General features: G+C 32.8%; 1 protein-coding gene across 1 annotated transcript in view; it reads left to right on the plus strand.

Moving 5' to 3' along the window:
• Positions 1–13,618, plus strand: part of LOC134687879 (E3 ubiquitin-protein ligase rnf213-alpha-like) — a 144,354-nt gene that overhangs the window by 55,978 nt on the left and 74,758 nt on the right. Inside the window, exons 32-40 of the mRNA XM_063548337.1 lie at positions 55–201; positions 5,924–6,198; positions 7,102–7,270; positions 7,600–7,739; positions 8,327–8,524; positions 9,917–10,039; positions 10,416–10,536; positions 11,137–11,390; positions 12,197–12,279. Coding sequence (XP_063404407.1) covers positions 55–201; positions 5,924–6,198; positions 7,102–7,270; positions 7,600–7,739; positions 8,327–8,524; positions 9,917–10,039; positions 10,416–10,536; positions 11,137–11,390; positions 12,197–12,279 — 1,510 coding nt within the window. The remainder of the gene's footprint in view (positions 1–54; positions 202–5,923; positions 6,199–7,101; positions 7,271–7,599; positions 7,740–8,326; positions 8,525–9,916; positions 10,040–10,415; positions 10,537–11,136; positions 11,391–12,196; positions 12,280–13,618) is intronic.

Consider the following 13,618-nt stretch of genomic DNA (forward strand, 5'->3'; position numbering starts at 1 on the left):
TTAATATGTATTTCCATGGAACTGAAATTTCTTGCACAATTATTTACATTTTAGGTACAAGAAGGAGTTGATGCTTTTCTGTTCCAGTTGTTAGTTCTTGGATGTCTAGGTCACAGTACAGGAAATGTCTGGAGAAGATCCGAACTTGATTATTATATTATCGAATCAATGCCATTACTAGCTAGAGATATGGATGTACAAGTAAGTTGATAGTTCTCAGATGTCTAGGTCACAGTACAGGAAATGTCTGGAGGAGATCTGAACTGGATTATTATATTTTTGAATCAATGCCATTACTAGCTAGAGATATGGATGTACAAGTAAGTTGTTAGTTCTCGGGTGTCTAGGTCACAGTACAGGAAATGTCTGGAGGAGATCTGAACTGGATTATTATATTATTGAATCAATGCCTTTACTAGCTAGAGATACGGGTGTTCAAGTAAGTTGTTAGTTCTCAGGTGTCTAGTTCACAGTACAGGAAATGTCTGGAGGAGATCCGAACTTGATTATTATATTATCGAATCAATGCCATTACTAGCTAGAGATATGGATGTACAAGTAAGTTGTTAGTTCTTGGGTGTCTAGGTCACAGTACAGGAAATGTCTGGAGGAGATCTGAACTGGATTATTATATTATTGAATCAATGCCATTACTAGCTAGAGATATGGATGTACAAGTAAGTTGTAAGTTCTCTGGTATCTAGGTCACAGTACAGGAAATGTCTGGAGGAGATCTGAACTTGATTATTATATTATTGAATCAATGCCATTACTAGCTAGAGATATGGGTGTACAAGTAAGTTGTTAGTTCTCGGGTGTCTAGGTCACAGTACAGGAAATGTCTGGAGGAGATCTGAACTGGATTATTATATTATTGAATCAATGCCATTACTAGCTAGAGATATGGATGTACAAGTAAGTTGTAAGTTCTCTGGTATCTAGGTCACAGTACAGGAAATGTCTGGAGGAGATCTGAACTTGATTATTATATTATTGAATCAATGCCATTACTAGCTAGAGATATGGGTGTACAAGTAAGTTGTTAGTTCTCTGGTGTCTAGGTCACAGTACAGGAAATGTCTGCAGAAGATCTGAACTTGATTATTATATCATTGAATCAATGCCGTTACTAGCTAGATATAAGGGTGTACAAGTAAGTTATTAGTTCTCAGCTGTTTAGGTCACAGTTCAGGAAATGTCTGGAGAAGATCTGAACTATCATTATATAATTGAATCAATGACATTACTAGCTAGAGATATGGATGCACAGGTATGCTGTTCCATATATACAGACTATATATATATTTGATAGTTCAATGGTGTAGTAGAATGCAGTTGGATTGGGAGGTTACTAATTTGCCCGGTTAAAATTTCTTTGATTCACAATAGTAGATTTTTACCCGTGCTTCAGGTTTATGCTCTAATAATATACTAGATTATGGAGTGTGTGTCCGAGCGAGAACTGCTCTAGTTCATTACTTTAGGAATGTTTATCAAAAAGTAGTATTTCAATATTCAGCCCCATTCTACTAATTGGTCAGCCATCAGTCCTACCCTGATATACACTATCTTTTTCGGGTAATTAATACTGATAGCGTTTGACATTTTCAGCCGAACAAATTTATCACTTTTACTTAACTTAATTATTGTATACTGGTTCATATTCTGGACGCCAATCTTTGCTCCTTTATTATGTAATTCACTAACAAAACAATTGTGAAGCTACGAAACGGAAAAATACTTAATAATAAACTTGTTCAAAGGGTATCTACACGTCTCAATCTTCAAAATCGGTTATCTAAAAATACTACCATCGCTAACATTTTTAACAATAAAAATCGTGGTTACCCTTCTATCGATAAGTGTCATTCCAAAAAATGACTTACATGTCCCCGTCTTTCCACCAACAATACGGTAAGGTCCACGTTTAATGGTCGCACATTTTCTTTAAATTTTGAAACTGATATTACTTGAAAAACAAACAGTATTATTTATTTACTCACATGAAACAAACCGGGATGTGGTATTCAGTACGTAGGAGAAACTGGAAGATATTTATCAAAACGCACTCAAGAACATCTGTATCGTTTTAAAAGACCTAATAAATTCAAAAGTATCATTTACCAACACCTTAAGAAGCACAACCATCCTTTTAAATATTTAGCAGTTCAACCTTTAGAAGTAGTAAATAAGCAGCCTGGTGAATCGCATTCAAAGTTTGTACGATCACGGAAAATAATTGAATTAAATTGGATTAAAAAATTACAGACAGTTTACCCTCTCGGTCTAAATGATAATATCATGGGAATTGGTAATATATCTAGAACCAATTCCGTTAACATTTTGGATATTGTTTCTAAAACTGTTCGTAAAAACCGTTCTCACGGTTGTAGAACAAATCGCAATCAAAGAAAATTTCGGGCCAATCATACCAATATTTCAGACCTAATTTCTATTTCAAAAAACAACGGCAGACATTATCTGTTAACAAAACTCTGTTCGTTACCGGTTAATAAGTTAAATAAAATTTTGGAGGATTGCAACACAATTTCATATAGCAGTCCTAAGTATGAAATTGTTCAAATTATTATGGCATATTGTTATTCTAAATTATTTCCCAAAATTGATCGCCCTGAAGATCATAAAAAACATTTTATTAAAATTAAGTATGTCAATAAAGGCTTTGATTTTGTAAATATTGCCGGTATATTTAACGACCATTCTGTTAAAGAACAAATTCCTGGATATTTTGACAATACTGAACTACCTCTTATTTGTTATATTTACAAGAAATCTACCCGGAAATTTGTGTTTAATTATAGTCAATTGTGTAAAGATGTTAATATCAGTGAAAATACACCTACTTCATGTAATTGCAGTAATTCCGAATATATTTATGGACCCATTTCCCATGTTATAACAGGAGATCTTAACATCGTTCAAGACCGAGAGTTAAAATCATTTCTCAGTAAAGGACCTAAATATCGTCCCCCGTCAATTATTAATTGGAATGAGTGTCGTAATATCATCTACGACTCACTCCATACTTACTGTATGAAATGGATAAAACGGGAAAAAGCTGACAAAAAATCTTTGGACTCTTTTTTTAATTCAGTAATGAAGATAGTTGATATACGTATTCAACATTTTAAAGAACATTTTACTATTAACAATAACCACAATAAACCTATTTCTCGTATCAAACATAAACTAAAAGAACTAACCAAGGAATTTGTTTTTGTCCCGGCCGATAAAGCTGCTAATAATATTATTATTGTTTGACGTAAATTTTACATTGAGGTTCTGAAAAAGGAAATCACCAATTCACCAACATTCCAACTGACTCCATTTTCAGAAAACGAAATCTGTAACAAACATAAACTTTTAGCCACCGCTTTACAAGCAGAGCCAAATACAATGAAAGTCCCAATTATGTATTGGCTTCCGAAGCTACACAAAACCCCTTACAAATATAGATTTATTTCGTCTTCAAGCCATTGTTCAACTACTAAATTGTCTATTATTCTCACCAGCACACTTGGTACAATTAAAAACCTTATAATAAATTGTTCAAATAAGGCCTTCGAAAATAGTGGAATAAATTACTTTTGGAGTGTCAAGAACTCGTTGGAAGTACTTGATAAATTGCATGCATATATTGGTGATTTTGAATCTGTTCAAAGTTTTGATTTTTCTACCCTGTATACCACATTGCCTCACATTCTCATTAAGAAAAAATTCACACACCTAATTAAATGGGCATTCAAAAAATCAGAATGTGAATATATATGTTCAAACTCTTTTAGGTCATTTTTTAGTAGCAATAAACAAAAAAACTATGTTAATTGGACATGCTTTGATACTATATATGCCCTGGAATTTTTACTAGATAACATTTTTGTTCGCTTTGGGGATTCCGTATATCGTCAGATTATCGGAATTCCAATGGGGACTAACTGTGCACCACTTATTGCGGACCTCTTTTTGTATTGTTACGAGTTACAATTTATGACAAAAATAAGCAAAGACCCATCAAAACAACATCTGATAAACAAATTTAATAATACTTTTAGATATTTGGATGATATTTTGGCTCTCAATAATGACGACTTCAGTATGTATATTAATGAAATTTATCCTGGTGAACTTACTTTAAATAAAGCTAATACTAACAATGACCACTGCCCTTTCCTCGATCTTGATATCTATATCACTAACGGAAAGCTGAATACTAAAATTTATGATAAAAGGGATGATTTTTCATTTCCTATCGTTAATTATCCGTTTTTAGATGGTGACGTTCCCTTGTCAACATCTTACGGTGTTTATATATCTCAACTTGTACGATTCGCTCGTGTATGTAACAATGTTTTAGATTTTAACGAGAGAAATTTATGTATTACTGAAAAATTATTACACCAGGGTTTTCGATATCACAAACTAGTCAAAACATTTACTAAATTTTATCATCGGTATAAAGACATCATTCGTAAATATAGCTCAACATGCAGACTTTTTATACGTTCAGGTATTTCACATCCAATTTTTTATGGAAATATTCTTTATAAAGCACAAAGGTGTCAGTATTCACCTCATAAACTTACAAAACCTTTGAATAGACTTATTAAGAAGGGATATAATTACGATACTGTTGTCAAGTCATTAAAGATTGCATATTTTGGCGTTAATATTGAGTCACTGATAAGGTCTTTGCGTCGGAACTAAACACATTTATTCTAAAAACAGTTGTTGGCATGACACGGGTTATGTTCTTCTCATATATGTTATGATGGTATGATACTAAACCCCTTACGGGAAGGATTGTGCCTGATGTTCATATGATGAAATCATAATCTTTCAGTCAGTTTAATTGAAGTCTGGAGCTGGCATGTCAGTTAACTGCTAGTAGTCTGTTGTTATTTATGTATTATTGTCATTTTGTTTATTTTCTTTGGTTACATCTTCTGACATCAGACTCGGACTTCTCTTGTACTGAATTTTAATGTGCGTATTGTTATGCTTTTACTTTTCTACACTGGTTAGAGGTATAGGGGGAGGGTTGAGATCTCACAAACATGTTTAACCCCGCCGCATTTTTGCGCCTGTCCCAAGTCAGGAGCCTCTGGCATTTGTTAGTCTTGTATTATTTAAATTTTAGTTTCTTGTGTACAATTTGGAAATTAGTATGGCGTTCATTATCACTGAACTAGTATATATTTGTTTAGGGGCAAGCTGAAGGACGCCTCCGGGTGCGGGAATTTCTCGCTACATTGAAGACCTGTTGGTGACCTTCTGCTGTTGTGTTTTTTTTATTTTGGTCGGGTTGTTGTCTCTTTGACACATTCCCCATTTCCATTCTCAATTTTATTTTATGCCCTTTTTATTGGCATTATGTTTTCTGGTCTTATGTGTCTGTTCATTCATCCATTCGTTTGGCCGTTCGTCCATGCGTTCATCCAGCTTCAGGTTAAAGTTTCTGGTCAAGGTAGTTTTTGATGAAGTTGAAGTCCAATCAACTTGAAACTTGTTCCTTATGATATGATCTTTCTAATTTTAATGCCAAATTAGAGATTTTATCCCATTTTCATGGTCCACTGAACAAAGTGTGGATGGGGCATCCGTGTCCTGGGGACACATTCTTGTTTTATTAAATTTTTACTGTTTTCTCTTGCTTTCAAAAGATTTCATTAGTTTTAATATAGTGATTACATGGTATGATATATTATTATTTCATAGACTTTAACATGACATTTGAAGGAAAAATGATCCGTGAATTATTTCCATGTAAAAATGGTTCCTAATGGTAATGTTTTGAAGTAATGTGAACAAAAAGGAATTATTAAGTTGCATGCTCCAGGGAGACGTTCAAAGAATTTAAAAAGAACATGGATACAGAACTAAAGATATTTTTTGTTGATTTCAGGGTGGAAAACTGAGATGCCTACACCATTGCTTGGACATTTTACCACATGTGACCTGCAGATCTCCACAGGAAAGTTTTGAGATTTTAAGTAACATCAGACGTCCTGCAGACTACACAGACCATGATAGACTGTTTGATGGTATAGAATTCAAGAGTCCTACATTCCAAAGACCATATCAGTATCTTAAAAGGCTAGACACTAATTGTAGACTTGATGATGTAAATTCTCAGATACCTGATGGGGATAAGAAACAGTGTCTGAATACATTACTTAAGTATGTCTGCTTTTATTTGTCTTCAGGAAAAGTTTTAATTGAAGAATTTATAGCAAATAAAAAGAAATACCTTTGGTTCTTTTAAAAAAAAAAAATCCAATGTTATTGTCACAAACTTAACAGATTTTTTTAGTTTTATACACAAACATAGACGTATTAAGGTATTAATTTTATCTCCCCTGTAGCCCAGGGGGTATTGAGTGTTACCCTTGTTTGTCTGTATGTTTATACGTCCGTACATCCTAAAATTGGTTTCCATTCTCTTTTCCATTTGTTAAGAGAACCATCTCAACCAAAGGTTATGAAACATATACACAATACTTACAATCAGAAAACACAGAGCTGTGATGTAGTTGTTAGTGCATCAGACTACTATCACAAAGGTTCCTGGTTCATATCCTGCTCTGGGGAGAAAATTTGAGGGACTGAAATTTCAGATCTGCCTTGACATCATTTGCGAGTATGGTCTTGAGGAAACAATGCTAGTCACTTGGAAGGGGATGATAAAAGGCTGACCAGTGTTAAGATAGAGCCATATTTCTTGCACATCAAAGACACCTTTGTAGATTTTGAAAAAGGGCAGGCTAATGCTGCTACAAGGCAGCACTTGCACCAGCAAAGTGGAAAGGGATTAATATAAGTTGAAACAACTTGTTCCCCAATCCACTATAAATAAATATGTTTAAACTTAACTAAACAAAACACAGATCACATTTGGATTTGAGTGATGCCCCTTAACAAATGGAAAAGTTGTTGAACTTTCTGTATTAGTTCTCTAACTGCAAATTTTTTTATGGGTGAAGTAAAACTATTAAAGAAAGTGGATTCCTCTTAATTGCAGTACTTTATGTTACAAAAAATACACACAAACTACAATAAACTTATTTATTAATCATTTTCTAGACACTGTGGAATCAGAGATCCATCATGGTCAGAGTTGTATCATTTTGTCAGCTTTCTGAACAAACAGTTACAAGACTTTGAAGTGTCAGCTTTCTGTAGCTTAGCAGCTGGTGAGGACTTACCAGGATTTGCCAAGTTTGTACTCAGATTCCTCATTCAAATGTCAAGGGTAAGTGGTGTTTTTCTCTCTGTACACAAATAAAACTGTTGAATAAAATGTAAAATTTATAAAAGAGCTTTCTCACTAATGAGTTTATAGTTATGCACTTCAAAAACATACTTTCATAGCAAATTTTGAAAAATCCAATCTGCAAAATTGGTTAAACATGGGTGACAAGAAAATATTCTATAAATTTAAAGTGATTTCTGAATACAATATTCCATGAAGTTGCTGATAATAAGTGAAAATTGTGGAGAAATAATGTTTGTTGACCAGATTTTTCATGAAATCCTTCATAAAAAGTGAGAAATCTTACAGATGAAGTATTTTGTTTACAGGATTTTTCTACCAGATCATTGATAATGAGTGAGGAATCTCCATTACAACTGCTACAGAGACAGATGAGTGAAGAGGATCAAGACAAGGAGGGAGAGGATGTTATACAGCTGTATCAGATGAGGAGAACTTGGGAAACTAGGTAATGTTTATCATTCATTGAGTCTAAATTAAGATAGTGTAATCCAACTTTTTTCCATGTGCCTTTTTTTTCGTTTACAGCTTGAGAGCTGTCCTGATGATATTTTTTTACAGTTTTATAAAATTGTGATGTATAAGTCTAACAAAAGAAACAAGTTAAACAAATTTGTAATGATTTATTTTCACGTTATTTAATGTTTTCAGCAAGCAATAACTATAAAAATGATTTGCCCATGAAAGTTAATTTGGTATTCAGTCAGTCTGCTTTAAGTACGCATCCTATGTCCAATCATTGTTACAAGGATCTGACAACACTTGGTTCTATTTTCTGTTCAAGCATCAGCCAATGAAATGTCAGCTTACAAATTTTTGAAGAAGTGAATTATAATGCCAGAGGATTTCAAAATGTTTTTTAAAACAGAAAGTAGAATTGAGCATTTTTAGGTAAATCATGGACACAGGATCTTTATTTTAATCAAATTGGTTTACTAAAATTGATAAATAGAATTAAGTTAATTAATTAAATAAATCTTTATACACATTGGTTTACAGTATCCATATAATTCAATATTTTATAATTTGTTTCAGTCCTCATCCCTACCTGTTTTTCAACCCAGACCAGAATAGTATGACTTTCTTAGGATTTAACATAGATAGAAGAACAGGAAACCTGGTTGATGTACAGACAAATACCGTTTTAGAACCAGGAATTATGGAGAACAATTTGTTTGATGCTCTTGTCAGAAATACAGTCAACCTTGCTGAAAATTTTGATGCTCTCCCAAGGTAAAATTTACAATTAAAAATGTTAAAATTAAAGTCTTTTAACAATTCAAGTAAAATTAAAATTGAGAATGGAAATGGGGAATGTGTCAAAGAGACAACAACCTGACCATAGAGCAGACAACAGCCGAAGGCCACCAATGGGTCTTCAATGTAACGAGAAACTCCTGCATCTGTAGGCATCCTTCAGCTGGCCCCCAAACAAAAATGTATACCAGTTCAGTGATAATGGACATCATACTACTCTCTGAATTATACACAAGAAACTAAAATTAAAAATATACAAGACAAACAAAAGACGGGCTCCTGACAAAATTGTGTCGAGGTTAAACAGTTTTTTTGAGATCTCAACCATCCCCCTATACCTCTAGCTATTAGCCTAATGTAGAAAAAACAATATGCACAGTAAAGTCCAAGTACAATGTCAGAATATGAAACAAAAGAAAATAAACAAAAGGACAATAATACATAAATAACAACATACTACTAGCAATTACTGACATGCCAGCTCCAGACCTCAATTAAACTGATTGAACGATTACGTCTTCATCATACGAACATCAGACACAATCCCTCCTGTCAGGGGTTTAATATTATACCATCTTGAAACATATGAGAAGAACATAACCTGTTTCATGCCAACAACAGGTTAAAGATTGATTGCTTAACGTCCAGTGGCAAATATTTCATGCATATTAAGGACTAGACAGGTTTTTGAATAAAGGTGTTTAGTTCCGATGCAAAGAACCTATAAGTGAATTAATATTAAAGCCAAAAAAGCAATCTTGAATGGCCTGACTACTATTTCACTTGTTTAAACTTTTTGTCAAATTATGTATAAGTTTATATGAAAATAAGAATATTTGTTTGGATTTCAAATGATACAACTCTCCACCAGAGATAGTATTATGTAAAAGTTTAAAAATTAGGTTATTGTATGGCCATTATCAATGAGCAAAACCCATGCCGCATTGTAAGCTATAAAAGGCCCCAAAATGACGAATGTAATCCAATTTAGACAAGAAAAATTACAGCCTGATTTATGTTCAAACAGTTAATGATATTTTTTAAATGGAAGTTTATAAGAGCAATTTTATGCTCACAATTTTAAACAAAATAATTAATTTCACAATTGCTATAGGCATGTCAAAGTATGAATAAGCCAAAAAAAACACCATTAAAATATATTTGAAGGTTTTGTGGGACTATGAGAGCCATCTTGCATGTAAAGCCCACATAGGCATTTTGAAAAGTTGGTAGGTATGTGAAAAATATAAATATCATAAACAGCTTCTAAAGTGACGATTAAATGCCTTATATAAAAGACATGGATTATTTTTTTTCTTATACTCTTTTTTGTCTTGCTTGAAATATTCCTTTATTTTTCAATTTTAGACTAGAGAAAATCACAAAGTTGTGCAACGTAATGGGACTTGATATCATACACGATCCAGATGAAACCTATGAGTTGACCACAGATAATGTGAAGAAAATACTGGCTATTTATATGAGATTCAGGTAATTTTGGATATTGCTTTTAATTTAAAAAAACTTAATCCATTATTTGAATTATCATAAGCCTTTTGATACTTTTTTAGATCATACTACACTGTTAAAATTTTGTGCTAAACTATATGTGCATGTACATGTGTTACTGTGATTTCATTTCATATTTTAGGGTTCCAATATTTTTTTCATGGATTTAGTTAAAATTAGATTATTTTGTGGATATTTGATTTAGTGGTTTTGCCAGAGTCTGCATAAAAGCCTTAGAAAATATGTACTTTTGTTGAACATTTAGATTTCTGTTTCAGTTTTACCAACGGAAGCCATGAAATTTGATATCCTACTTATAATAATGTTTTCAAAAATATATTTTCATATTTATTTTCAGATGTGATATACCAGTTATTATTATGGGAGAGACTGGCTGTGGTAAAACTCGCCTGATCAAGTTCATGTGCAAATTACAGCAACCTCCAGGTGTTAATGTGGAAAACATGATATTGATGAAGGTTAATATTGATATAAGAAGATGTGGTATGAGTGCCAATGAGACAACTCTCTATCCATGTCACAATTTGTGAAGTAAACTATTTTAGGTCTTCAACATGAAAACCAAGCAAGCTATAAAGGCCCTAAACATGATTAGTGTAAAACCATTCAAACAGGATACAACAGTCTAATCTAAATAAAAAATGAAAATCCCCATCAACAAACGACAACCACTGAACATCAGGTTCCTGAATTAGGACAGGTGCATATATTTAGTTATTGAATAAACAATATAAAAATTTCCTCAACTGCAGGAAGTATTAAATTTCATTCAAGCTGGAACAAGCCAAACACTTTAAAAAAATTAGCATTATCTACTTCTCCAATAAGCATGCAGCTTTTATGGGAAGAAGAAAAATATTGGTCTGGGTAGGATAATATGTTCTTCACACAGATTGTTGTCTTCAAATCAAATTGTATTTTATTGCTATATATCTATCTGCAATGTCTTATTAAAACTGGTTGATCTGTTATGATTAAGTAATTATTTTGATCAGACCATTATACCTTCTTATAAAAAAATATTTTTGTCAAAAATTCAAATCAATAAAACATTACAGGTGCATGGAGGAACAAAAGCATCAGATATTATCAAGAAAGTAAGAAAAGCAGAAGAAATTGCCAGGCTAAATGCAGCAGAATTTGTAAACACTGATTATCGTAACATGGACACAGTATTATTCTTTGATGAAGCTAACACTACAGAAGCTATTGGTGTGATCAAGGAAATTATGTGTGATAAAACTTTAGGAGGAAAACCAATCAAACTGCATGAAAAACTCAAAATTGTGGCTGCATGTAATCCATACAGAAAGTAAGTGGAAGAGTTCTTGAACACTATTAATTAAATATTATAGTGCATAAGTGATTAGTCGAATGGGGACTTTAGGGTTGAACTCTTGTCAGATAGTTTTCTACACTTTTTTTTTGTCATTCTTTGAAATTTTTCATTACAAGTTACAGTTCCCGAGTTTAAATGCTGATTTTGTGCAGAGTTATGGTACTTGGACTACTCAAATTATCAGTTTTCAACACTTTTTTATGCCCCACCTACGATAGTAGAGGGGCATTATGTTTTCTGGTCTGTGTGTCCGTTTGTCCGTTCTTTCGTCCGTCTGTTACACTTCAGGTTAAAGTTTTTGGTCAAGGTAGTTTTTGATGAAGTTGAAGTCCAATCAACTTGAAACTTAGTATACATGTTCCCTTTGATAAGATCATTCTAATTTTAATGCCAAATTAGAGAATTTATTCCAATTTCACGGTCCAGTAAACATAGAAAATGATAGTGCGAGTGGGGCATCCGTGTACTGTGGACACATTCTTGTTTTCGTCATGCTTGAAGATATTGACTTGATATTTGTTATATAGTTTTATATACAATGATAATTTATAGATTTAGGGAGAATGATGTTCCAAAACAATGATTTTTTTTATCAGTAAGGGATTATAATCGGAGAAAGCTTGTTTTCTATATGAAATTGCAATTGTACTTAAAGTCTGTATTTTGCCCTATGGGTGTCATGTTTACAGTATTATGAATATGATATATAGAAATACAATAAAAATGTATTCAGATGAAAGACTTAACACTCAAATAAATTAATAATAATCATTTTTCAGACATTCTGATGACCTGATAAAGAGATTAGAGCAAGCAGGACTTGGTTATCATGTCAGTGCCAGGGAGACCTCAGATAAACTAGGTATACATCATTACTAATTATAAGTGTTGTCAATGGTAGACTACATCTAAATTTGCATCATCCATCGTGCAAGGCTTTGTCAACAAAATGCCAACTCAAAAATTGTGAAATGCAGAATTTACCTGAAAGTTATTAATGTATAATTAATGGTACGATTAACAGGCTTGATCATCTATAATATTCAATCTGAAGTTATTACAAACTCCATAGAAGATATGGTATATTGATTAATTTAAAGTCAAACTTCTCAAGGAAACCCAGCTGACAAGTCTTATAATAAAAAAGGACAAACTTCAATTCATCGCATAATAAAGACATACATTTGAAGGGTTCTATAGATAAGACCTTCAAACATCATTGTAAACTACCGGTCAAATGATTATTTGAGTAACTGGCAGGGCCGTAGCGTAATGGAGGCAAATGTCTCACTTTTGAAACGACGATCAAACTTTAGAAGTGCCATTTTTTTTAAATTTCATGTATTTGACATTATCAATATGTGAGTTTCGAGTTTCAAACTGTCTACCGGCACACTACATACAGTGTTTCCAATCTGCAGCAGCGATTTTGAATATAATTATTTTACCATAGCGGTGACGGTAAAAAAATAAGTGTCCCGATTACAAATCAAAATACAAAATTTGAAACAAATCTTATTTATGTCGTTACAAAACTGGTTGAAGACGGGTTCTTTAAAGAGAAGAAAAGACGAAAAGGGAAACTCATGAGTATAAACACCCCCCAATAAGTATGCTGGCTTATAACTTTCTTGGTCCGAGTACACAGTTATCGTCCCTTGATTTTCGTAGTCCACGAATATAGTCCCTAGTGTGGACAGTGTGTTACCTGTCAATTTTTTTAAAACCCCTTCCAAATTTATTTATTTATGTTTTATACCTCAAATAGCAAGAAGGGGGATAAAATTACACCGTTAAAAAGTTTGATTCATGAATTTTAATGTAAAGTAGTGGTTTGGTCCAGTTGAAAAAGGTTAAAAATGAGTATTTCGGAAGCTGTCAAAAGATTTCAAGACCCCCTTTACATACAATTGTCCATATTTTGAGTTAGAGCTGATGAAGTTTTCTATAATTTTGATATAATTCGTCCCAAGAGTAGTACAAAACACTGTAAAAATATTATTGAGAAAGCGCATGTGGGAATTTTTTTATTCCCATTTATTGTCTAAAAGAAATGCACTACGAAATAACTGTGTACTCGGACCTCTTGGTTTATTTTTGAATCTACCAATGTTAACACACTGAACAACAAACATGCTGCAAATGCAAATCGATAAAATAATTCATTGACCAAAAATTATAATGATTATTTATAATTGATT

Source organism: Mytilus trossulus, chromosome 10 (genome assembly GCF_036588685.1).
Source record: "Mytilus trossulus isolate FHL-02 chromosome 10, PNRI_Mtr1.1.1.hap1, whole genome shotgun sequence".
Lineage (NCBI taxonomy): Eukaryota > Metazoa > Mollusca > Bivalvia > Mytilida > Mytilidae > Mytilus > Mytilus trossulus.